Genomic DNA, 24055 nt, shown 5'->3' with positions numbered 1-24055 from the left:
TTACCTTGCAAGTGTCCCATCGTGACCCTTACCTCCTCATGGAACTTTCCATTAGGTTAGTGTAGGGATGATACATCCCCACACAACTGCTACTAGTTTTTTTCTTTTCTGCCACCTCCACCCATTTGGCTCCAATCTCCCTCGCCTCGGTTACAGTTTTGGGCTTCCCATCTAGGATGTACCTTTCTATTTCCTCAGGAACACCCTCTAAAAACTGCTCCATTTTTACTAGGGAAAGCAGATCTTCCAGAGATTTAACATTTGCTCCTGATACCCAGGCATCACAATTTTTGTCAATGTGGTAGGCATGTCGGGTAAATGACACGTCTGGTTTCCACCTTAGGGCTCTGAACCGCCGACGGGCATGCTCGGGTGTTAACCCCATTCTGAGTCTGGCCTTGTTTTTAAAAAGTTCATAACTGTTCATGTGTTCCTTAGGCATTTCAGCTGCCACCTCTGCTAAGGGTCCACTGAGCTGCGGCCTCAGCTCTACCATGTACTGGTCTGTAGTGATGCTGTATCCAAGGCAGGCCCTTTCAAAATTTTCTAAGAAGGCCTCAGTATCATCGCCTGCCTTGTAGGTGGGGAATTTTCTGGGATGGGAAGGGGTACCTGGAGAGGGGTTGCTAGGATTGGCTGGTATATCCGGCCTAGCCCTTGCTAATTCCAATTCATGCTTCCTCTCTTTTTCCCTCTCCTCCATCTCTTTTTCTTTCAGCTCCATAGCTCTCTTGTGGGCCTCCTCTTTGGCTTTCTCTTCTCTTTCATGGGCCTCCTCTTTGGCTTTCTTTTCAGCTTCTTGCTCGAGTTTTTTTTAATTGAAGCAGTCTCTGATGTTTTTTTTTTTTTTTCCATTTTCTTCTCCTTCTAGTCTGGCCAGTTCTAGTTTGTTAGCTACTTCTTTGGTAGTCATTTTCCTGTTTTCCTGTGCTGGGCCACACCCCTCTGCAGTTGACTGAAACTGGGATGCACTCAGCTCAGGCTGCTGCTGAGGTAACAGAGACTTTCTAACTAGCTATCCCCGAGTAGAAAGAAACAAAAAAAACAATTCAGCTTGTAAATTCCTTTTACCAGCTGTTTGCTCATGCACAATCTGCTGCCTCAGTGGAACCAGTGCACTCCCGCTTACTGGCTTCACCTTTGTTCAACACACTCCTTTGCACCAGGCACTTAGACACGTCTACAGTAAAACCAAACTGAAGTTTAATTAATAGAGCCTCAGACAGAGACTCAAATGAAAGCAAATGTAGATTTGGAAACATAAAATTACAGGTATAAGAAACACAATCTATAGCCTATACTTGTTAGCAGGTTATCCTGTCTCATAAGGTATTTCTCACCTACTGGTCAGTTCTACTCATAGTGGCTGCAAGAAGGCTGGGGCAGGGAATTTGCAGCCTTTCACACAATGAGGCTGAGGTTTTCGAAGCTGCCTCAGAGATCTGGATGCCTGTCCAATTTCCTGTTTGAATCCTTGTTAAAACTTTGTTTTCATGTTTTTGTTACTATAACATTAGTTTATAGGTTGACTTTCAGAAAACCCTGAACTTCAAGCTAACAGCTTTTACATGGGGATAGTTCTCTAGGTATCTGTAATGAACCGTCCCTTAGATGTATAGTATCAGGGGGTAGCCGTGTTAGTCTGGATCTGTAAAAAGCGTGCCACAGGACTCTTTGTCCCTTAGATGTATAGTCACTAATGCCCCAATTCAGCTAACTACTTACGTATCTGCTTAATTTCTTTGCTGAATGGAGGCTTAAAACAGGACCTTTGAAGAACCCAGGAGTGGACCAAGTAAAGCAGAGTGGGGTCCCCTAGCCTGGGATCCTGTCTGGGACAGTGGCCAGTACTATACCAGCTGGTTCAGAGGATGTTGCAAGAGACCCTCTAGTGGCCAGTGATGGAATAACCTGCCTTTAGCCAAAGTGTCTTCCTAACCCCCCTCACTCAGAGGTTGACTTAGGCTCTGAAGCAGGAGGGTTTGTCTCCTTCCCAAAATTCTCCTTCCATTCCAGCTAAACAGATGAACTTCCCCACCTAACTGACTCCCACAACCGACCCCAGCCACCAATTTGCCACCCATGACTCCCTCCTCAATCCCCCCACACACCCGCCCCATGTCGCTCTGCACAGGATCTCACTGGTTTCTTTACAGAGAAAATGCACAAGATCAAACAAGACCTCACCCCTCCATCCCTTCCAAAAGTTACACCTCTTCTCTCCTCCTCCAACCCCTCCACACCCATCCCCGATCTCCTTCCCCTCGCTTGCATCTCTCATGCACCCTTCTCTTTAACTAACCTCCCCCTCTCCTCCAACCCTTCCCCTGTCCATACCAATATGGCTTTGTGCCAGCATGGGGCTGTCCCACCAGCCTGTGCCCCACCAACACTCTCCAGCCACAGGGTCTCAGGGCCCTTCCCTCCCAGCTTTGGTTTTATTTCTTCAAAACTGTTTAGCACAAGTTCAGCATATCAGTCATGTCCTTTCCCCTGAGCTGGGCTCTTCTGCAGGGGCCTGGCCCCTCCCTGCAGGATCACACCCCACAGGCCCTTTGTCTGACAATCAGACATGAACAGGGCTCTTTTCCCTGTCCTAGGGTGTCCTGCAGGTGTCTTCCTGATCCCTGAAGCTCTCCTTAGCTGAGAGACTTGCTGGCCAGGCTTTTATGAGGACAAGGGATCTTTAAGCCATCACCTGATCCCTGGCCTCAGCATCAGCTGATTAGTCACAGGGTGGGGCTGGGCCCAACTCCCCTTAAAAGACCAGACACCCTGTGACATTAGTCTCTCCCATCTTCACACTTTCCATCCCTGACCCCAGTTCCCTGTCTACCTACTGCCCCTTCTGCCTTCCATCTCTAAGCTCAGTGAATGCTCTGTCTACAATTGCTGTCTGGAGTTTCTCTCCTCCAATTCCATCCTAGACCCACTCCAGTCCGGCTTCTGTCCCCTGCACTCCCCTGAAATCACTCTCGCCAAAGTCTCTAATGACCTTCCTGGACAGATCCTATGGCTTCTGTGTGATCCTCATCTTCTTTGTGCTAGCTTCATGCTCCTCCTTCTTCTGACACCATTGACCAGACCACTTGTCTCCATTAAATCCTTGGCTTTCACATCTCCCTCCTAGTTCTCCTGCCTTTCTAATCACTTCTTCCGTGTCTGTTTTGTTGGCTCAGTCTCTTCCTGTCTCCCTCTTTCAGAGAACACCCCCCAGAGCCCAGTGCTTGGCCCCCTGCTCTCCTCTGTTACCAGATTTTCCCATTACTTTGGGGTATGCTCATTTATTAGGGTTATTCTTGGGGGGGGAGATTTCTATCAATGTACTGCTTGTGTCACTTGTGTGTTCATATGGAGCTCTACTTCTCCCTTATGCAAGTCCCCTCCCAATGGAGCTATCCTGCAGGACCTAGGTTCCCCAGGGATGGGTTCCTCCAGCCCCAGAACCGGATGAACACACACACACATTAACAGAGCAAGTCTGAGCAGACCGGGTCAAGCAGCACTTTCAAGCTGACCCCTTATATACCCCTGGACTCAGTGGACTGGGTCAAGCAGCACTCTCAAGCTGCCACCCTTATGTGCCAAACGTACCGCACCAAAATAGAGTAAGCCTGAGCAGGCTGGGTCGAACAGCACTTACAGGCGGCCACCCTCGTATGTCACAGGTTTGGCACGTCCCTATCACACTTTCACATCACAATTGTACTGGTAGTAACCCACTTGATGAGCAAACCCCACAGGATTTTTGGGCGCTACAGGGATCTTTAGCTTAGGTAAAAGAAGTGTTGCTCCAGAGTAAATGGGAAGCTAAAAACACAAAAGAGTAAAGTTCAAAGAGAGAGAGAGAGAGAGAGAGAGAGACAACCAGCTTAACCATAAAAGTTATTTATTGAATAATAGTGATAACCACACAAGGAGAGCCTAAACCAACATAACAGTTACATTATTAAAGGTTAATACCTGAGGTATAAAAGAAAACAGAGAGAGAGAAAGAAGAGGATCTCACCGCTCCCTGAAGCTTGAACTGGTCGGGGTTCCCAGGTGATGGTGGTAGCTCAGGGTCCTGAGTGCTGGAGACAGGCAGATTCCCCAGCACGATCAGTCAGGAGATGGAGTCTCAGATGCAGTTTGGGTCCATGCATCAGAACACTTACTTGGGCATAGATAGGGCTTTTTGTAGAGAAATACAATGGTTCAAGAACAACAAAGAGTCTGGTGGCACCTTAAAAACTAACAGATTTATTTGGGCATAAGCTTTCGTGAGTAAAAACCTCACTTCTTCAGTTGCATCTGAAGAAGTGAGGTTTTTACTCACGAAAGCTTATGCCCAAATAAATCTGTTAGTCTTTAAGGTGCCACCAGACTCTTTGTTGTTTTTGTAGATACAGACTAACACGGCTACCCCCTGATACTTGACAATGGTTCAAGAGAAAACACTAGATTTGTTTATGGGTAAACTGATGACTCAAGGGTTTTCTTTAGGCTAGACAATAGGAGCTGATCAGTCTTGGCTATGGGTGGTGTTTTCTTCCAGGGAGCTCACAATGCAATTAGGCTGCATCAGTATTTTGGATATCAATTAAGGATTCATTACTAGAATTGGTCTTATAAGTGCTGAGCTGGGTGTGTGCAGGGGCGTAGGTTCATTAACATCTGGAGCAGAGATCCCCCATGATGCAGTGCTTCCCTGCTTTTCTGGTCCCAGAGTTCAGTGCGCTTCTCTGCTCTCCATTCTGTATGCTAATGGAGATGTCTTAATCTTGTCAACCTTGTGAGGAGGGGCCTAGGTGTGTCTCCCAACGCACTTCACTGTTCTCTGCAAGCCTTTTCTCTGATCCATTTTGGTTCAAGCAGAGACTGGTGTGTGTGGGGGGGTGTTTTCCATGAGTCAGACAGGCTAGATATTGTGCCCTGGTTCCCCAAGAACACAGAGCTGACTGGTATCAAGTCCCCACATTGATGGGGTGCTTGCGCTGAGCGAGTATCCCCATCACATCCTTACTCCGTGGTACCGGGTCTGATATTCCATCCATTGTAGTCGACGCATCAGTCGTTGTATCCAACAAACCAGCAGAACCAGACCAATTGCTAGTATCATTTAGAAACCGATGATCACCACAATGGGGTGAAGCAGGATATTGAAAAGACCTGTTGCACTGGAGCTCCACCCAAGCAAAGTCTCCCACCAGGAGTGATGGCCTGTGTTTGTAATTGGCTGCCAGCCTAGAGATCTCCTGGTTGTGGTGTTGAATCTCGAGTTTGCCATTCGACCCCAAAGTTCTTAGCTTCTGCAGCTCAGTTTGTAAAGAGGGATGAGTTAATATTGCCTTAATTGCAGTGAGACCCATTCCCAGTGAAATGGGGGAAACCTCCTTGTAGAGCTTAGGATAGGCATTTAACCGTTGTACAGTCCATATAGGCACAGTAAACTTAATATTACAACTAGCAATGGTGGTTACATTATAGAAACAGCAGTTAATGTAAGGCACCATGGGTTGGATCCAATGTCCATTAATTAATACAATATTACATCTTGTCCTTACACACACACATATGCTTTACCAGCATAGACAATAGCATACCCCTCTTCCTGGATAACATCAAAGGAACAGTGAGACTTATTCCCAGGTTCTTCTTCGAGTGCTTGCTCATATCCATTCCATTAGGTGTGTGCGCGCCGCGTGCACGATCGTCGGAAGATTTTCTACCCTAGCAACACCGGCGGGTCGGCTGTGGAGCCCCCTAGAGTGGCGCCTTCATGGCGCTGAATATATACCCCAGCCGACCCGGCGCCCCCTCAGTTCCTTCTTACCGCCCCTGACGGTCGTTGGAACTGTGGAGCGCTGCTTAGCTCTTCTCCACTCTCCCTAGCTTAGTTAGTCATTCGCAGTTATAGTTATAGTTGTAGTTCTAGTGTTTATAGTTAAATAGTTAAATAGTTTAAAGTTGTTTTAGTTGTTATTGTAGTTCAGGGGATTAAGGGGGTCGTCTCCCCCTTTCTCCCCCGGCCGCGGGGCCGGGCTCATGCCCAACGCTCCCGGCTTCAAGCAGTGCGCCTCCTGCGCTAAGCCTATGCCCACGAGCGACCCGCACGACTCCTGTCTGAAGTGCCTGGGAGAGTCCCATCAAACAGATAAGTGCAAGATCTGTAAGGCCTTCAGACCAAGGACCAAGAAGGAGCGGGACTTTCGGCTCCGGCAACTCCTGATGGAGGCGGCACTTAGTCCGGACGCTCCATCTACAAGTCAGGCCCCGGCACCTAGCGCCTCGGTGCGCAGTGCCCCGGCGGCACCGGCTATGACGACCACGCGAGTGGCGTCGGACAAGCCTCCCCGGCACCGGACCTCGTCGGCACCGCAAGCACAGCAAGTGCCTCGGCGCCGGTCATTATCCCCGGGGCATAAAAAAGCCCATAAGACGGGGACCTCCGTGCCGAAGACGCCGGCTCCCCCAGTGCCGGGGGTAGAGCCGCGTCCGCCGGTGGAGCACCGGAAACAGGTGCCTCCAGCACCGTCGACTCCGGCGCCGAGGCCGTTGAGTCCGGTGCAGATAGCGTCTCCACCGAGGCCGGCGGTGATACAGTGCCTCCCGTCGACTCCAGAGACCTTTGCGGCGGCGAGAGACTTAATAGCTCTCACGGAGCCGGCACCGCCTCAACCACCGGCACCGACGGCACCGTTGACTCGCCCGGTCCAGTCGAGGGGGAAACCTGCCTTAATGCGCCCTCCATCGCAAGGGCTGGAACCTCGGCACCGATCCAGGTCCCGAAGCAGGTCCCCACGCCGCTCGCAGTCCCGGCACCGAATATCGCCTCGGCACCGGTCGTACTCGCGGCCAAGATCTTCGCGGCACCGCTCTACGTCTCGGCACCGCTATGATCGTCGGCACCGATCAACGTCGAGACGTAGTTCTCGGCACCGCTACGGCCGACGCTCGACGTCGAGAGGCCGCTCCCGGCACCGGACATACTCCAGGTCCTCGTCGAGGTCCAGATCCGACTCCCGGCACCGACGAGGTCATCGGCACCGGTCGCGGTCCCGGCACCGATCGCCGGCACCGCGTAGAGATAGATCATCTCCGGACCGGCACAGTGCGGCACCGCAGCCCACGGGAATCGTCTCGACGCTCTCGGCACCGCCGTGGCCATCGAGATCGGTGTCCCGCTCCTCGGAGGACCTCTCGAGATCGGCATACCCCCCTCAGGGGCAAGCCGAGGGACAGGACTTGGGACATTGGCAGGACATGACAGAGGACCATTCTCATGGCCCATCTCACTGGTCGTTTTGGACCCCGTGGGCGTACCATCAGGCGCAAGGGGCTCCAATTGCTTCGACCTCTCGCTCCGGTCACTCCGTCAGAAGGGCCCCGGAGTCCACCATTTCTCGGCCTCCGCCAGGGGGCATGGAGGCTTCTGTGTCCGCACCACCTGACGCCCTGGACCCAGGCGCAGGTGATGCTCCGGCCCAGGAACAGGGAGACCAGGACCAGCCCTTGGATCCTGTTCCACCGGAGGCATCTTCCTCTTCTTCTACGGATGAGGCAGCGGCGGGCACATCGTGCACAGGCCCACCTCCAATAGATCTTCGGGCTCACCAGGATCTTCTGCGCAGGATGGCCCGTAATATGGACCTGCAGGCGGAGGAGATAGTGGAGGTGCACGACCCGATCGTGAATATCCTCGGAGCGGATGCCCCATCGAGGGTGGCGTTACCCCTGATCCGCACGATACAGGCCAATGCTTCTACGATATGGCAGACTCCTGCCTCTATCCCACCCACAGCGAGAGGGGTGGAAAGGAAATACTTTGTCCCGTCTAAAGACTACGGGTACTTGTATACCCACCCCCAGCCGTGTTCACTGGTGGTGGCATCAGTGAACGCAAGGGAGCGCCACGGTCAGCAGGCCGCAGCGCCCAAATCAAAGGAGGCTAAGCGCCTCGATTTATTCGGCCGTAAAGTTTACTCAGCCGGAGGGCTGCAACTTAGAGCGGCTAACCAGCAGGCGCTCTTGAGCCGCTATAGCTTTAACTCCTGGAACTCTATGGGGAAGTTCAAGGAGTTGGTTCCCCTAGAGTCCAGAGAGGAGTTTGGAGCCCTGGTAGAGGAGGGTAAGAAGGTGGCTCGGACCTCCTTACAGGCCTCCTTAGACATAGCGGACTCTGCTGCGAGAACCCTGGCCTCAGGTATCGCTATGCGGAGGATCTCCTGGCTCCAGGTCTCGGGTCTGCCTCAGGAACTGCAGCAAACCCTGCAGGATCTACCCTTCGAAGGTCAAGGGTTGTTTTCAGAAAAGACGGACTCTCGCCTGCAGAGCCTCAAGGACTCCAGGACGATCATGCGCTCCCTGGGGATGCATGTTGTGGGCCCTCAGCGCAGGCCATTTAGACCGCAGCCTCAGCGCTTCTACCCCCCCCCCCGCCTCGTCAGAGACAGGACTCGGCCCGGAGGCGAGGGCGAGGTGGTAGAAGAAGGTGGACCGGCCCTCAACCTGGTCAGAACCAGGGGCCACCTAGACCACCTTCAGGCCCCAAGCAGAACTTTTGAAGGTGCGGTCGAGGACGGCGCCCCAGTCATCCCCCAGGATCCAGCCCCCTCCTTTCGGGATCTCCTCTCCCACTTCCACCGTGTTTGGTGCCTTATAACTTCGGACCGTTGGGTCCTTCGCACGGTGGAGAGGGGATACGCTATCCAGTTTTCTTCAATCCCCCCCTCCCACCCCCCTTCTCCATCCCTCTTCAGGGACCCTTCTCACGAGCAACTTCTTATACAGGAAGTTTCTACGCTCCTCGCTATGGGGGCCATAGAGGAGGTTCCAGTGGAGTTAAGGGGCAGGGGATTCTATTCCCGTTACTTCCTCATTCCCAAGTCCAAAGGAGGTCTGCGACCTATCTTGGACTTGCGTGGACTCAACAAATTCGTACTAAAGTTGAAGTTCCGCATGGTCTCTCTGGGGGCCATTATCCCTTCCCTCGATCCTGGAGACTGGTTCGCCGCCTTCGACATGAAAGACGCATACTTTCACATTGCAATTTACCCGCCTCACAGACGCTTCCTGCGATTCGTGGTAAGCAGGGTGCACTACCAATTTGCAGTCCTTCCCTTCGGCCTATCCTCGGCCCCACGGGTGTTCACGAAATGTATGGCTGTCGTGGCAGCGTACCTTCGTCGGCAAGGGATACAGGTGTTCCCGTACCTAGACGACTGGCTGGTACGCGGTCGCACCAAAGAACAAGTTCGAGCGCACGTCCACATGATAGTGCACACATTCAACGAGTTGGGCATCCTACTCAACAAGGACAAATCCACTCTAGAACCTACCCAGAGAATAGAATTCATCGGCGCAGTCCTAGACTCCAGACGTGCACAAGCCATCCTGCCAGACAACCGCTTTGGCACCATCACGAGCCTCATTCAAGGGCTCAAGGCCTTCCCAACTACCACGGTGAGGTCGTGCCTTACCCTGCTGGGTCACATGGCTTCCTGCACGTACGTAACCAGGCATGCCAGACTTCGGCTTCGCCCACTTCAAACCTGGGTGTCATCAATATACTGCCCACATCGGGACAGCCTGAACATGGTGGTCACGGTCCCGAACTCGGTCCTGACCTCCCTCACCTGGTGGCTAGATCGCAATGTGGTTTGCGAGGGGATGCCATTTCACGCCCCACAACCCTCTCTGCACCTAGTCACGGACGCCTCATCTCTGGGTTGGGGCGCCCATCTCGACGAACACTATACCCAGGGCCTGTGGACTGCATCCCAGCTAGCCCTGCACATCAATGTTCGGGAACTGATGGCGGTGCGCCTGGCGTGCCAGGCATTTCTCAACCTCCTACGTGGCCGATGTGTGTTAGTTCTCATCGACAACACCACGGCCATGTTTTACATCAACAAACAAGGAGGAGCACGTTCGTCAATTCTATGCCAAGAGGCCATTCGCCTGTGGGACTTCTGCATCGCCCACTCAATCCATCTCACGGCATCGTTCCTCCCTGGAGTCCAGAACACTTTAGCGGACCGACTCAGCAGGTCCTTCCAGACGCACGAGTGGTCTATCCGTCCGGACATCATACATTCCGTCTTCCAGAAGTGGGGGTTTCCCCAGATAGACCTGTTTGCATCTCGAGACAACAGGAAGTGCCACGTGTTCTGCTCCCTGCAAGGTCGAGCTCCGGGCTCCCTCTCGGATGCGTTTCTCCTTCCCTGGAAAGACCACCTGTTTTATGCCTTCCCTCCGTTTCCTCTGGTCCACAAGGTACTGCTCAAATTGCGCAGAGACCAGGCACAGGTGATTCTGATCGCCCCAGCGTGGCCGAGACAACATTGGTACACCACGCTGTTGGAGCTCTCGGTTCAGACACCGATCCCGCTTCCATTATGCCCGGATCTCATCTCTCAGGACCACGGCCGCCTGCGTCACCCCGACCTGCAATCACTCCACCTCACGGCGTGGCTGCTCCATGGTTCACCCAGGCAGAGCAGCAGTGCTCGCACTCTGTCCAACAGATTCTGCTGAGCAGTAGGAAGCCCTCAACATGGACCACATACTTGGCCAAGTGGAAGCGGTTCTCCTGTTGGTGCGAACTACGAGCCACGTCCCCGTTACAGGCACCTATTCCTCTCATATTGGAATATCTCCTCTCCCTAAAACAGCAAGGGTTGGCGATATCTTCAATTAGAGTTCACCTGGCCGCTATATCGGCTTTTCACCCAGGGGAACTCGCGTCTTCGGTATTCTCTAACCCGATGGTCGTTAGATTCCTCAAGGGCTTAGACCGGCTGTACCCACAGCAACGTCAGCCCGTTCCGACGTGGGACCTCAACCTGGTTCTCTCCAAGCTCACAGGTCCTCCATTCGAGCCACTGGCCACCTGTTCACTTCTGTACCTATCCTGGAAGACAGCCTTCCTCGTAGCCATCACCTCAGCAAGGCGCATTTCTGAACTCAGGGCGCTTACATCTGAGCCCCCTTACACAGTTTTTCATAAGGATAAAGTGCAGCTTCGTCCACATCCTGCCTTTCTCCCTAAGGTGGTTTCTCCTTTTCATATCAACCAGGATATATTTCTCCCGGTCTTTCATCCTAAACCACATGCCACTCGCCAGGATCAACGTTTGCATTCCCTGGACGTACGCAGGGCCCTGGCTTTCTATATTGACCGCACAAGGCACTTTAGAAAGACGACGCAACTCTTCGTTGCAGTGGCCGACCGAATGAAAGGCTCACCGGTCTCCTCACAACGCCTATCCTCCTGGATTACGTCTTGCATCCGGACTTGCTATGACCTGGCAGGTGTCTCAGCACCGCACCTCACCGCTCACTCCACGAGGGCCCAGGCTTCCTCGACGGCTTTCCTGGCACAAGTTCCGATCCAGGACATTTGTAGAGCAGCGGTTTGGTCATCAGTCCACACATTTACAGCTCACTATGCACTAGTGCAGCAGTCCAGAGACGATGCTGCTTTCGGATCAGCGGTTTTGCACACAGCAATGTCTCACTCCGACCCCACCACCTAAGTTGGGCTTGGGAGTCACCTAATGGAATGGATATGAGCAAGCACTCGAAGAAGAAAAGACGGTTACTCACCGTTGTAACTGTTGTTCTTCGAGATGTGTTGCTCATATCCATTCCAAACCCGCCCCCCGTCCCCACTGTCGGAGTAGCCGGCAAGAAGGAACTGAGGGGGCGCCGGGTCGGCTGGGGTATATATTCAGCGCCATGAAGGCGCCACTCTAGGGGGCTCCACAGCCGACCCGCCGGTGTTGCTAGGGTAGAAAATCTTCCGACGATCGTGCACGCGGCGCGCACACACCTAATGGAATGGATATGAGCAACACATCTCGAAGAACAACAGTTACAACGGTGAGTAACCATCTTTTACCCCTTCATCCCAACCCTTATGGCTAGTTCCAATCAAGGGAGCACATGCAGGTGCAATGTGAGAGATATTCATGTCCTCTAAGTGCATTTGACCCTCCTTCAGAGATATCTGAGGTTAAAAAACCAAATGCTCTTGTTGATCCAATTTCAACACATGGGGTCCTGAAATTGGGGCTCTTAAACATCAGAGGGGAGCAAGGTTTGTGATCAGAGCATTGAAATTTAAAATTGTTTTTTGTTGTTGGCCCAATTCCACTCTGTACAAACTGGGCTCATGAAATCTCTCCAAAATGGCAATATGCCCATAGAATTTAAACCAAATTGTTGGCATGAGCTTGTCACAATATGCACCCTTTAATTGAATTACCCAGTCTGGGGGACCTTGCTGAATCAAGTCATGTCCAGCTAAAGTCCAGTTCAGCGGTTCCCAGATTACGAGGAACCATGTGATATTCTTCCCTGCTGGCGTGATCAGAGACAACTGCAGTTCCTCTCCAGGTAACAGAGGTGTCTGAGTTCCAATAACAATGATGACATGTCGGGGCATGGTTGTTCCCCAAACAGCGGAGGAAACCAGGGCTACCCTGCACCTTCCACCACCCAGGAGGCTGTCACTGGGTGTGTTTGATGATTTATGTCCCGTTCGAGACCACAACGGCTTACAGAAGAATGGGATGGAGTCTGGGGTGGTCTTAGTTTCATAACAAAACTTGAGTGACTCTCCGGTGGCACTCTGTGTGCAATTGGCAATGCTTTCCAAGAGGCAACCTGAGGAGTTGCCAACAGCATAGAACTGGTAGTGATGCTGCAGGGCCAGGGGGTTGCTCCCATTTCCATAGAATCCATGCAAGTGGCACAGCAATTTGACTTCCTGGACTCCAGCTGGCAAGCACCTCCAGAGGTTCAGAAGGATCACAGGTACATCATAGAGCCTGGACAGCATTAGACTCCATACACTTGGTGAACAGCAGGGTGCTGGTGCATCAGTGGGATGTCATGGCTCATGTTCAGGACCTGTGAGGGGGCAGAGAAGAGAGAACAAATTCCCACACTCCCCCCGTATATACTGGGAGAATCTGGGACCAACATTATAGGGTAAACATGAAGTAGTGACCTACGTGAGGGTAGCCATAATAAGTCAAGGGCCTTTCTGTCCTTTTCCTGTCTCAACATCAGGGTAGGCATTGACCAGCCCACTCAATGTGTATTTTCCAATGTCCCAAAAGCTGTTCCTTCTTGCTGGCCAAGAAGGGTGGCCGACAGGATGGAGAAGACAGTTATGATATTCCTTGAGGGTCAGGTGGTTTACCCTTCCACTCTTTGAGCTGTGAAGAATGAAACCATTTCTGCCAGGGTTTCCCACTTTTCCCATTCAGGATTTCTACCTGACAAACACTGGGGCTGGCCCAATTCACTATAGAACAGCGGCCATCCCAGGTGCATGTAAAGAACTGCTTAGCAGTGACAGGCAGCGTTGGCTTTAGTAGGGATGGCTTCCACCCTGAATCTTTCTAAAACAAAGTCAGCGGATTCATACACAGTTGAGAAACTTTGGCAGCTAGAAACTGAACCAAATATCTCAGCACCTACACTGTTGCTTGCTACGGGCAATGATTCATTCTGAGCTAACTCAATCAACTCACTTCCACACCCTTCAGTTGCAGCAAAAAAAGCTGGCATGATGTTTTACTCCTTCAGGAGCACTTTTAGGAAACAATTCATTTTCCCCAGAAATTTTGTCTTTTCCCTTTTTAGCTAGGGGTTGCTCTACAGAAACATCTTCCTGAGCATCTTTCTGGGTTTCAGTTGAGTCCAGAACAACTTCTGAGACAACTGACATATCCTCGATCAGCATAAGCTGAGAGGCACATTCTGTCTGCTCCTCAGACAGAAGATTGGAAACAAACTCTCCCCCAGCAGATAAACTGCCATTCTTAACATTCACAAAGTTTGGAATTTCCGCCCCTTTGTTCCCAGACAAACGTTTGGAGATTGGGGTAGCTCCCTCCATGGGCAAGTCATTACCCCCAACAGACACAGGCTTAGGAAACTTCCTTCCTGGGTTTTAGTTGAGTCCAGAACCGCATCTGGCACAACTGACAAATCCTCAGGCATCATAAACTGGTGGTGCATTCTTGGCCTGCTTTGCCTGGCAGGGGGGAAGCGGCTCTGTGCACTGCTGACCCATTCCTCCCCCACCTGCCCCGGGCTGGAGCCCGGTCACTGCTAACGCAGGGAAGCTCCCTGTCCCAGTGCTTCGCTCGCTCCACCCCCGCCGCTCCCATTGGCTGGGAATCGGAGTCAATGGGAGCTGTGGGGGGCAGTGCCTGCAGGTGTCCCTCCCCCCGTACCAAGTGGGAGCACCAGGTAATCACCCTGTATGCCAGCCCCCTCTTACACCCTCCCTTCCTCCCAGGCCCTGCACCCCCCCACCCCACTGCTGCACCCTCCCTCCCTCCCAGACCCTCCACCCCACCCCTAGCCTGCTCCTGTGCCCTACCTCCCTCCTAGACCCTGCACCCCGCCAGCCCTCTCCTGCACCCTACCTCCCTCCCAGACTCTGCACTCCCACCCCCAGCTTGCTCCTGCACCCCCCCAGCTCGCTCCTGCACCCTACCTCCCTCCCAGGCCCCCCACCCCAGCCTGCTTCTACACCCTCCCTCCCTCCCAGACCCCACATCCCCACCCCTAGCCTGCTTCAGCACCCTACCCTCCTCCCAAACCCCGCCCTCCCACCCCCCAGCCTGATCCTGCACCCTCCCTCCCAGACCCCCCAGACCCAGCCCACTCCCTGGCAGTCCCCTCCCACATACTGAACCCCTCATTTTTGGCCCAACCCCAGACCCTAGGGGGCCCCACAAAATCAACTAGCCCCTGGCCCCCAGAACAGTTAATCCAGCCCTGGCTGTGGGGCCTGGCCCTGAGTGTGTGTGTACAGGACCTAGTGCCATGGGGCCCGGCCTGAGTGTGTGCGTACAGGACCTAGTGCAGTGGGGCCCGGCCCTAAGTGTGTGCGTACAGGACTTAGCGCCATGGGGCCCTGCCCTGAATGTGTGCGTACAGGACCTAGTGCCGTGGAGCCCTGTCCTGAGTGTCACCTCTAAATGCAACTGGAATGCAAATAACAATGTGGAGTGGGGCAGGAGACTGGCTATGGGATATGCAGGTATGACATCGGGTGGGGCTTAAAGGTAGGGTTGCCAACCCTCCAGGATTGGCCTGGAGTCTCCAGGAATTAAAGATTAATCTTTAATTAAAGATTATGTCATGTGATGACATCTCCAGGAATACATCCAACCAAAATTTGGAAACCCTACTTAAAGGTGTGTGTGTCTGTGCAGAGAATGGGGGATGAAAAGGGGCAGGTGGGGAGAGTTTCAGGGATCAATATGGGAGGGACAGAGAGTAGTGATGTGGAGCCAGGAAGCCCTGCTCTCTGGTCCAGGTTTACCTGTGCAGTGTCTGAGGTGTATAACATAGTACATGTAACAGCTGGTGCAGGACACCTTGGGTCCCTGCCTCCATAAGAAGCCGGGTCCTGTGCTGTGCTCTGCTTAGCATCTTATGGACAAATCTTGCAAAACATTCGTATCACCAGTGAGGGAGACCTTGTTTTTCGCTTGACTATTTCCCATTAAGTTTTGAGACTCATTGTTAACTCAGGGTGTCTTTTACTTTCCAGCGGAATATGAGGCAGTGAAAGGTATGTGTGTTTTTACTAGTTTTGATTATGCTTTAAATTGGAAAAGGAACACTCAGAGCTGTGTGTGCAAAGACGTGTTAATGTAAAAAATTAATGTGTTACTGTTACAGGTAATGTACATGACAATGGGAAATCCAGATATTACCCAGAAATAATGGATGGAAAATTTGTGGTATTGAAATATGAATATTAACTACAGTTGCCAATACCACAATACCATACACTCTTGCCCCACCCTCTGCCCTGCCTCTTCCCCTAGGCCCTGCGCCTTCTCTGAGGCCGAGCTCCCACTCACTCCATCGCCCCTCCCTCTGTCGCTCACTCTCCCCCACCCTCACTCATTTTCACTGGGCTGGGGCAGGGGTGCAGGAGGGGGTGAAGGCTCCAGCTCAGGGTGTGGGCTCTGGGGTGGGGCCAGGGATGAGGGGTTTGGGGTGCAGGAGGGGGTCCGGGCAGGAGCCAAGGGGTTTGAAGTGTGGAAGCAGGCTCAAGGCTGGAGCAGGGGTTTGGGGTGTGGGAGGGGGTGTGGGCTCCAGGAGGGAGTTTGGGTGCCGGTGGGAGCTCAGGTCTGGGGCAGGGGGTTGGGGTGTGGGCTCTGGGAGGGAGTTAGGGTGCAGGACAGGGTTCCAAACTGGGGCTGGGGGTTGGGGTGCTGGAGAGGGTTTGTGGTGCGGGCTCCAACCTGGTGGCGCTTACTGCAGGCGGCTCCCAGTCAGCGGGGCTCCCTGCCTGCCCTGGCTCTGAGTAGCTCCTAGAAGCAGCCAGTATGTCCGGCTCCTAGGTGCAGGGTCGGCCAGGTGCCTCAGTGCCCGCAGACACCGCCCCCGCACCTCAAACTAGCCCTGGTTCCCGGCCAATGGGAGCTGTGGAGCCGCCACTCAGGGCAGGGGCAGTGCTCAGAGCTTCCCTGATCACCCCTGTGCCTAGGGGCTGCAAGGACATGCTGGATGCTTCCAGGAGTCACACGGAGCCAGCGCAGGCAGGGAGCCTGCCTTAGCCCCACTGCACTGCAGACTGGACTTTTAATGGCCCGGTCAGCACTGCAGACCGGAGCCACCAGGGTCCCTTTTCGACCAGGTGTTCCAGGCAAAAACCAGACACCTGGCAACCCTAATATTAATTGTTTTATTTTTCACAATAATCCTTGGAAATACAGTCTTAAACACAAACAAACACACTTCACTTACTGACACCAAAGACCCCCTGTAACAAGAACAATAATTATTTTACATGAATAGGGCCCACCCTGTGAACTCGCCATGGATGTTCTCCCGCACACATAGGTTTCCTTGGAGCAGGATTGGGCCCTTTGAGCCCTATTGGTTCCCACACACCACACACACCACCTGTAGGCTCAGGCACATGGGTCTGATCACACTGAAGCCGGCAGGAGTTGTAGGAGCTCATCACTCCTTGGGGTCACCAGCATCACCCAGAGGATGGAGACACTTATGAAGGAAGAGTTCTCTGAGCTGCAGGCACAGGTTCTCTGCTGGGCCAGGACTTGCTCTAGGTGGGGGGCGGGGGCAGGGCGGGAGCTGGTTATGGCTCCCTGGTTCTCAGGCTGCCCCCAGGGCTGTTCTGATTCCAGCTGGCTGTGGTCCCTGAGAATTGGTGATGTGCCCTGCCCCGCCCCAGCACACACACCCCAGCCCCTCAGTCCCAGCCCTGACATGCCCCCTACACCAGGATGAGGGGGGCAATTGGCATAGGAGCCAGTTATGCTGTTTTACCCCAGCTGGGCTCTCCCTATGCCAGGGGAATTCTCTGATGTTCAAGGCCTGGTCCCAACCAGTTTGCACCATCCCTGCACACAGTGACTGGAGCAGGGAGAGAACCGGGCCCTTTATCTGCCCCCCTGACTCATAGGTGCAGCCTCATTGATTTCTTGGGGGAGGTTTTGGGGGATCAGGTGCAATAAAGGAGAAGCCCTAACTACTGATTAGGAGCCCAATCCTGCTGTCCTTACTCAGGCAAAATTCCCACTGAGGCCAATGTAATGTGGGTTTAGAACTGGGCACTTTTGTTACTGAGAATCTCTCCTGTTGATTCATTTATGTTCTTTTTTCCCTTTTCTCCCCTCTCATTCCCATGGACCCTCTGGCAGAACTGGGTAAGCTCCGTGTCGTTTGTTTTTCACAGTGTGTGACTTGCTGAGGCTGCATTTCGTTTGTGTAAATTCTCATGTCTGATTATTTCAGGACTCACCAGAGCCCGAGGATACGCAGGTAACTAACGCTGATACTGCCGCAGTCCCTCTCAGTCCCATTCTCCTGGGATACTTGGTCCCTGCTCAGTCCTCTTACAGCTCTCAGAATAACTAAGGGGTGGGGGGAAATGTCATTGTCCATGTGAAAGGTAGAGAGAGAGAGAATAGAGAATACCCAGGTTCCACACACACACACACACACACACGGTACCTGCTGTGAGGGGGAAGCTGGAGGCAACTGTTTAACTGCTCTCTGTTGCTATGTTATAGCCTCTAGTCAATTATTTATTTATTTCACTGCTCACCATTGTTTGGCAGAAACATCCAGCCGATGAGCTTATCCAAACCTGCTGGATGCAGAGGCAGAGTGTGGGTGGAGGGCAGAGGGGCAGCTGGTGGCTCTAGAAGGGTTGCTTGGGTGAGGAACAAGGAATTTAAGCTTCCTCACCCCACACTGAGGGTTTGTCGGCGTGGGGAATTCACAGGGAAGAGCCCAGCATGGCTAGTGTGGAATTGCTGTTCTGCGCCATAATAGTGAGGGTGTGAATTTAAAGCTATTCCGCACTAACTCCCCGTGTGGACACTATTATTCTGCACTCAGTCTGCAGCAGGGGGTGAGGGCACTCAGTTCCAATGTGGATTAACCCAAAGCAGACAAGGGCACTCTTAGCGTGGAATCAGAGTGTCCACACAGGCAGGCAGTGCTGACTAGCTGTTCTGCACTAGCCACTCAGGGCTTTTCCCTGTGTAGACAAACCCTTAAAGTTACTTCTAAGGGAAAGAGGAGAAGCATCCCCTCCCCTCCTCTCCCCTGGACCACAAGCCCCGACTGTCCCTTGCTCAGTTATCCACACTCCAGCTCCCCCAGGACAACTCCGCACCCCAGGTGCAGGCTTCAACAGGAACATCTGCAGCACTTGGGAAATCTGAGGGCAGCATAAAACAAATATAATTTCTTTTTGAGTTAAAGGCCGGATTCTGCCACCCTGGTGCGATGGGACTTGAGGGGCTGCCCAGCGTGAGTCAGTGTGGCACAATCTGACCCTAAACACACTGATACTATTTGCAGTGCAGGACGGCCTGGAGTTTCCAGCCATGCTCAGGGCCCTGGGTGCTGGGAGCTATAAAACACAGAACAGACCATCCCTTCCCCAGTCTGAATAGACCAGATGGACACAGGGTGGGGGATGGAAGGATGATTATCGTGGGTGGCACATGTGCCTCCCTTCAGGGAAACTAGCCACATGGCCCAGCCCCTTCTGCCCAAGGCCCCATTCTCTCCCAACCCCCATCTGCTGGAGCCCCAAATGTCCGCACCCCCCCATCAACCAGCACCCTGAATGCGCTTGCTCCCCCCAGCAGCCAGAGGAGCCCTGGCCAAACTGTCCTGAGCCACTGGCCGGCACCAGCACCATACCGCCCCAGTGCCGGCCCCCAGTGCCAGGTCACCGGCTGGCCTCTGCACCGCCCCCAGCACCGGGTTGTTAGCCTCTGGCCAGCGGCAAAGCTGACCTCCCGCCGGCTTGGGCAATGGCTTGGGGGAAAGTGTGGAACATGGGCGGGGCCAGAGCCTGGCCTATTTTACCCACCGCCCATGACGATTATCCCCATTTCACAGCTGGGGAATTGAAACACAGAGAGACTCAGTGACTTGTCCAAGGTCACATGGGCAGCCTGTGGCGAAGCTGGGCCTAGATCTGCTGGTTCCTAGGACAGCACTTGTACCTTCTGTAAGGGCATGTCTACACTGCAAACTTAAGTCAACCTATGTTAGGTCGCCTTACAGCCACGGCAGTAATTACTGGGGTGGCTGTTGTCCACACTGCCTTCCTTTTCTCAGCTGTGCCCAGCTCCCCGCCAGGAGCCCAGCTGCCCCACGGGGATCTTGGGCAGCCACCCAGGCTTCTCACCTCCCTTAGCAGGGAGCTAGGATGGAGGCAGCCGGGCTTCAGCTGAAACCCACCATAGGCCTGGGCTTTCTTTATAATTTCACTGCTCTGGAGCCATGAAATTAACGACAGCCAACAACTGATGTAAGTAAGGCAGTGCCTGCACCAACACTGCATCACCCTAACTACACCGACATTAGCCCTATGCCTCTTGTGCAGGTGGAGTTATTATGTCGGTGTAGTGCAGCACTTACATCAGTGGGAGCAAGGCTGTTGTGTGTACACTGACATAATTAGGTCAACATAAGCTGCCTTACGTCAGACTGACTCTGTAGTGTAGACCAAACCTAAGTCAGGCCCTCTGGCCATCGCAGAGGTAGTCAATATCACTGAACTTTCACCACTGGTGTTATGCTCCTGTGCCAGATATGGACTGGCCACACCACAGCGCTTTCCTCCGAGCCAGATACACACCAGCTGTGTTCAGTGTAAGATCAATTAATGCTCTGCCAGGTCTGACTGAGGAGTGTTTTAATAATGTATTTAGCACACAGCAGCACCTAGTGGCTGAACAGTATAATACAGTTTAGCATTCCATTCCATCTCCCCCTTTAAATCCTACATTCCTACCATTTACAGTATTGACACTGTCACAATGTATTTGGAGTGCAGTACGGGTCAGTCTGTCAGGTGTCTCTGAGTGGTACTGGTCTTCTAATTACATGACACGAATATGTAATGGATTGGTCCTCTGGGTGTTCATTAGTTGCAATGACTGACTGTGGTCCGTCTGGTATCCTTGAGTCGTCTTCTTGCTCTGCATCCACCATCTGTAGAGTTTGCTCTGTCGATTGTTCTTTTTGAGGAACAAACTGTAGATATTGACAGTTTCTGCTGAGCTCTCCTCTGTCAGTCTCGATCACATACAACCTGGGTGCTGAATTATTTTTTACGACACCTGGAGTATTCCATTCTTTTTCTCCATCCAGTTTGACACAAACACCGTCACCAGGTTCTAGACCTGGTAGGTCTCTGAGTGGTGTCTGTTGTAAAAGTGTTCCTAAGCTCTTTTTGCCTTTTCATCAGATTTGGCTACTCCCTATGTTGGGAGGGCAGTTCTGAGTTGTCTTCCCATCGGGAGTTGTGCAACACTGTATTCAGGAGCTGCTATTGGTGTTGATCTGTAACTCAGAAGAGCAAAGAATGGATCTTTCTGCTGTAGGATATTCTTGGCTGTCTGTACAGTGGAGTCACATCATAGGCGCATTTAACTTACGCAATTTTAACTAGACGCACTCGGCAAAAAACAAAAAAAGAAAAATAACAATTTAAATACAGTACCTGTAGTGCGGGCGAGTCCGGCCGCCATTCCACTCAATGAGCGTTTGACTACATGCGATTTTCGCCTTACGCGCTGACTTCAGAACCTAACCCCCGCGTAAGATCCGACTCCTCTGTACAGCTTCTCCATTCGCTTGTGAGTAATATGGGCTGCTAGTAATATGAGGAAGGCCATATTTTATTTGGATAAATTAAATTCTGCTGCAGTGAATTGTGGTCCATGCTCTGTCACAAGTTCTTCTGGAATCCTGAAATGACCAAAAGTGCACTTCAGTTGCTCAATAACACTCTGGTGTGTTAGGTCTTCCAAGTACACTATTTCTACATACCTGGAAAAATCATCCACAACTACCAAGTAATGATGTCCCCTGAATTCACATAAATCTGCAGTGAGTCTCTTCCAAGGTCTCTTTCATTCAGACTAGCTCCTTCTTTGCATCATTAATTACTACTGGCCACGTCCTTTTTCCTGCAGCCTTCAGCAAAGGAGCTTTGGGAGCCCATTCTGGATCCTCCTCTGCCCACATGACTGTGTGTAATGTTCTCAGTTGGAAAAGCATCTTCCTGCTCCTCCCTGGGGGGTCGTCTTTTCCTTTCGGATGGACTTCTTTATAGCCCAGCTCCAGTTCAGGCTTTGTGTTGCTCTTCCAGGCCTCTGCAGGGGAGAGGTCTCTTGTCTCTTCCCTTCTTATTTCAGCTTCCTCTGGGATGTAGGGTGACCAGATGTCCAGATTTTATAGGGACAGTCCCAATATTTGGGGTCTTTTCTTATAAAGATGCATATTTCCCCCCACCCTCTGTCCCAATTTTTTACATTTATTATCTGTTCACCCTACTTGGATATGTGTTTTTATGTTATTAACATGGTGGATTTTCCCTTTAGCAACCAGAATCCCCACCTCAGACAGCCCATCTTCCACCCGATGGTCCTGTACCTCTGCACCCACCACAGCGCTGACCTTGTCTCCAGCTGGCTGGCATAGCTCGCTGCCCAGCTGCTCTATTTTCTGGAGAGGATTCATCTTCTCTCTCTGCCATAATGTGATCTCTTTCCACAAGGGCTCTCCTGCTTCATATGCATCTCAGAACTGGGCTTCGTTCCATACTCGATCTTAAACTGATTCTGGAGGATCGTCAGCTCCTTCTGCAGCAACAAACACTGCTGTTCCCTGGTTACCTTCCAGTGCTGAGACTGGCCAGCTCCTGCTCCCGCTAGATGGCTTGCGCTGAGATCCAGTCCCTTGTCAGCGCATCTCCTCCAGCTCCTCCTCAGCCTTTGGGCCTGGAGGGTGTTCAGCTGTGCAAGGCCTTCTGCCCTGCTCCCCTCAGCTGCAGCAACCTTTTCTTCTAGCTCTCGCCAGTTCATTAGTGGGTGGGTTTGCTGGGTCGCTGTAGAGGACACAGCAACTACTGCAGCTTCCCTTTTAGCCAGCACCTCCGTATCTGTGCCTGTTTACATCCAGCCCTTCAGTGGGTGATCCACTTGTTCCCCTAAAAACCTCCAAGGACACCCATGGCATCACTGCACTCCCCTGTGTAAATTCAGCCTCCTGGTAATTTATTGCTGGGCTCTCTCTTATCGCACACACCAGAGCCCTCAGCCTGCACCTCTGCCCTCTCCTGAGCCATCAGCTTTAGTCTGTCTAGTTCATTAACTAGTTTCAGAATCTGTTCCTTCTCCTCTATTAGGAAACATCTACATTGGAGCTAAGAGGTGTGATTCCCAGCTCATGTAGACGTAGCTGAGCTAGCACCTAACATAGCCATGTGGCCAGGGTAGCACAGGTGGCAGCTTCAGCTACTGCCTGAGTACAAACCCGCCCAGCCCCCCTTGGTGCGTACTCAGGCAGCTGGCCCGAGCTGCCCACACTACCCTGGCTACACTGCTGCCTTCAGCATGCTAGCCTGAGCAGAGGTAGTGCAGGTACGTTTACATGAGCTGGGAATCTCATCTCCCAGCTCAGTTGCAGACATACCCTCAGTCTCACTTTCTCCAACTCTCTTCCTTCTAAGTGGTGTGGCAGCTCATGTGTTCCAGCAAACCGTCCTCTAGTTTCCCAGCCACACCAGACACATCCTGCAGCCCTTTCTGGGCCCCTCCTTCGCAAGGCCTAGGGCTTGTTCAAGCCCTTCCCATTTTGGCTCCTGGGTAACTTTGCTCTTGCCTGGCTCATTTTCTACCTTGGCTGCCTGCAGTTTGGCTGCCTTGAGACTGTTGTTCCCCATCTCCCTGTTGCTTTACTCCTCTCTTGGCTGAACTATTCTGGTCTCCAGGTGCTGCTTCTCCTCTAGGGCCTGGGCTCCTTGACCAGGGGTATTGGCAATTCCAACTGCCACTTCCTCCTTGTGCGTTGGTGCCTGGCGCTTGGTACATTCAGCAGCTGTGAGTTTCTCCTGAATATCAGTAATCACATCAGTCCTTGGCTCACATGGGTGCTGGAGCTTTAGCTTCAATGGCTGGGTTTCTTGGGAGCTAGAGCAGAATTTCTTCTGCCAAATGCCCTATTCCTTTTTCAGTGCATTGACCCATTTGCTGTTCAATAGCCTGCTCAGAGCTCTTGACACACCCCTCTCCTCGGACCACCAGAAATGCTGAATCACATTTAACTTCTGCCCCAGATCCCCTGACCCAGAGAGCCGTCTGTCCACTAAGCTGCTGGTTGGATCATTTTCCAAAGGAGTCCTTTCAGGTTCTTGGGGGAAGCTGCTCAAGCACCCCCAATTCCCAAGCTTTGAACCTGGGAGTGAGGCTAAGGTATCCCTGGTAAGCAGAGGGACGTCTGAAACCCATGGCTCGCCTCTCCTTCTGATGCTTATACCCCAGGGCCTGCTTTCTTAGCTACCCATTTTACCCAGTACTAGAAGCTCTTCCTGCCCCATAGCGACATCCCCTCTGCCCAAAATCCAAAGTTCTTGTAGGGCAGCATCTTTTTACATGTCCCCTTTCCCTGCACTCGAAACAAATTAACCCTAGGGGGGGGTCACTTTTCCCAGCCCAAAATGGGGTTCCCACAGTCCTGGGCCTGACCT

At 52.5% G+C, this 24055-nt stretch overlaps 1 protein-coding gene across 1 annotated transcript in view; it reads left to right on the top strand.

Moving 5' to 3' along the window:
• LOC128848302 (butyrophilin subfamily 2 member A1-like) overlaps nt 1-24055 on the top strand; it is a 76780-nt gene that overhangs the window by 46683 nt on the left and 6042 nt on the right. The window contains exons 8-10 of the mRNA XM_054048215.1: nt 15566-15586; nt 17694-17699; nt 17788-17814. Coding sequence (XP_053904190.1) covers nt 15566-15586; nt 17694-17699; nt 17788-17814 — 54 coding nt within the window. The remainder of the gene's footprint in view (nt 1-15565; nt 15587-17693; nt 17700-17787; nt 17815-24055) is intronic.

The sequence above is a fragment of the Malaclemys terrapin genome, chromosome 13, assembly GCF_027887155.1.
Source record: "Malaclemys terrapin pileata isolate rMalTer1 chromosome 13, rMalTer1.hap1, whole genome shotgun sequence".
In the NCBI taxonomy this organism is placed as follows: Eukaryota; Metazoa; Chordata; order Testudines; family Emydidae; genus Malaclemys; species Malaclemys terrapin.
This window is presented reverse-complemented; position numbering and strand designations above follow the sequence as displayed.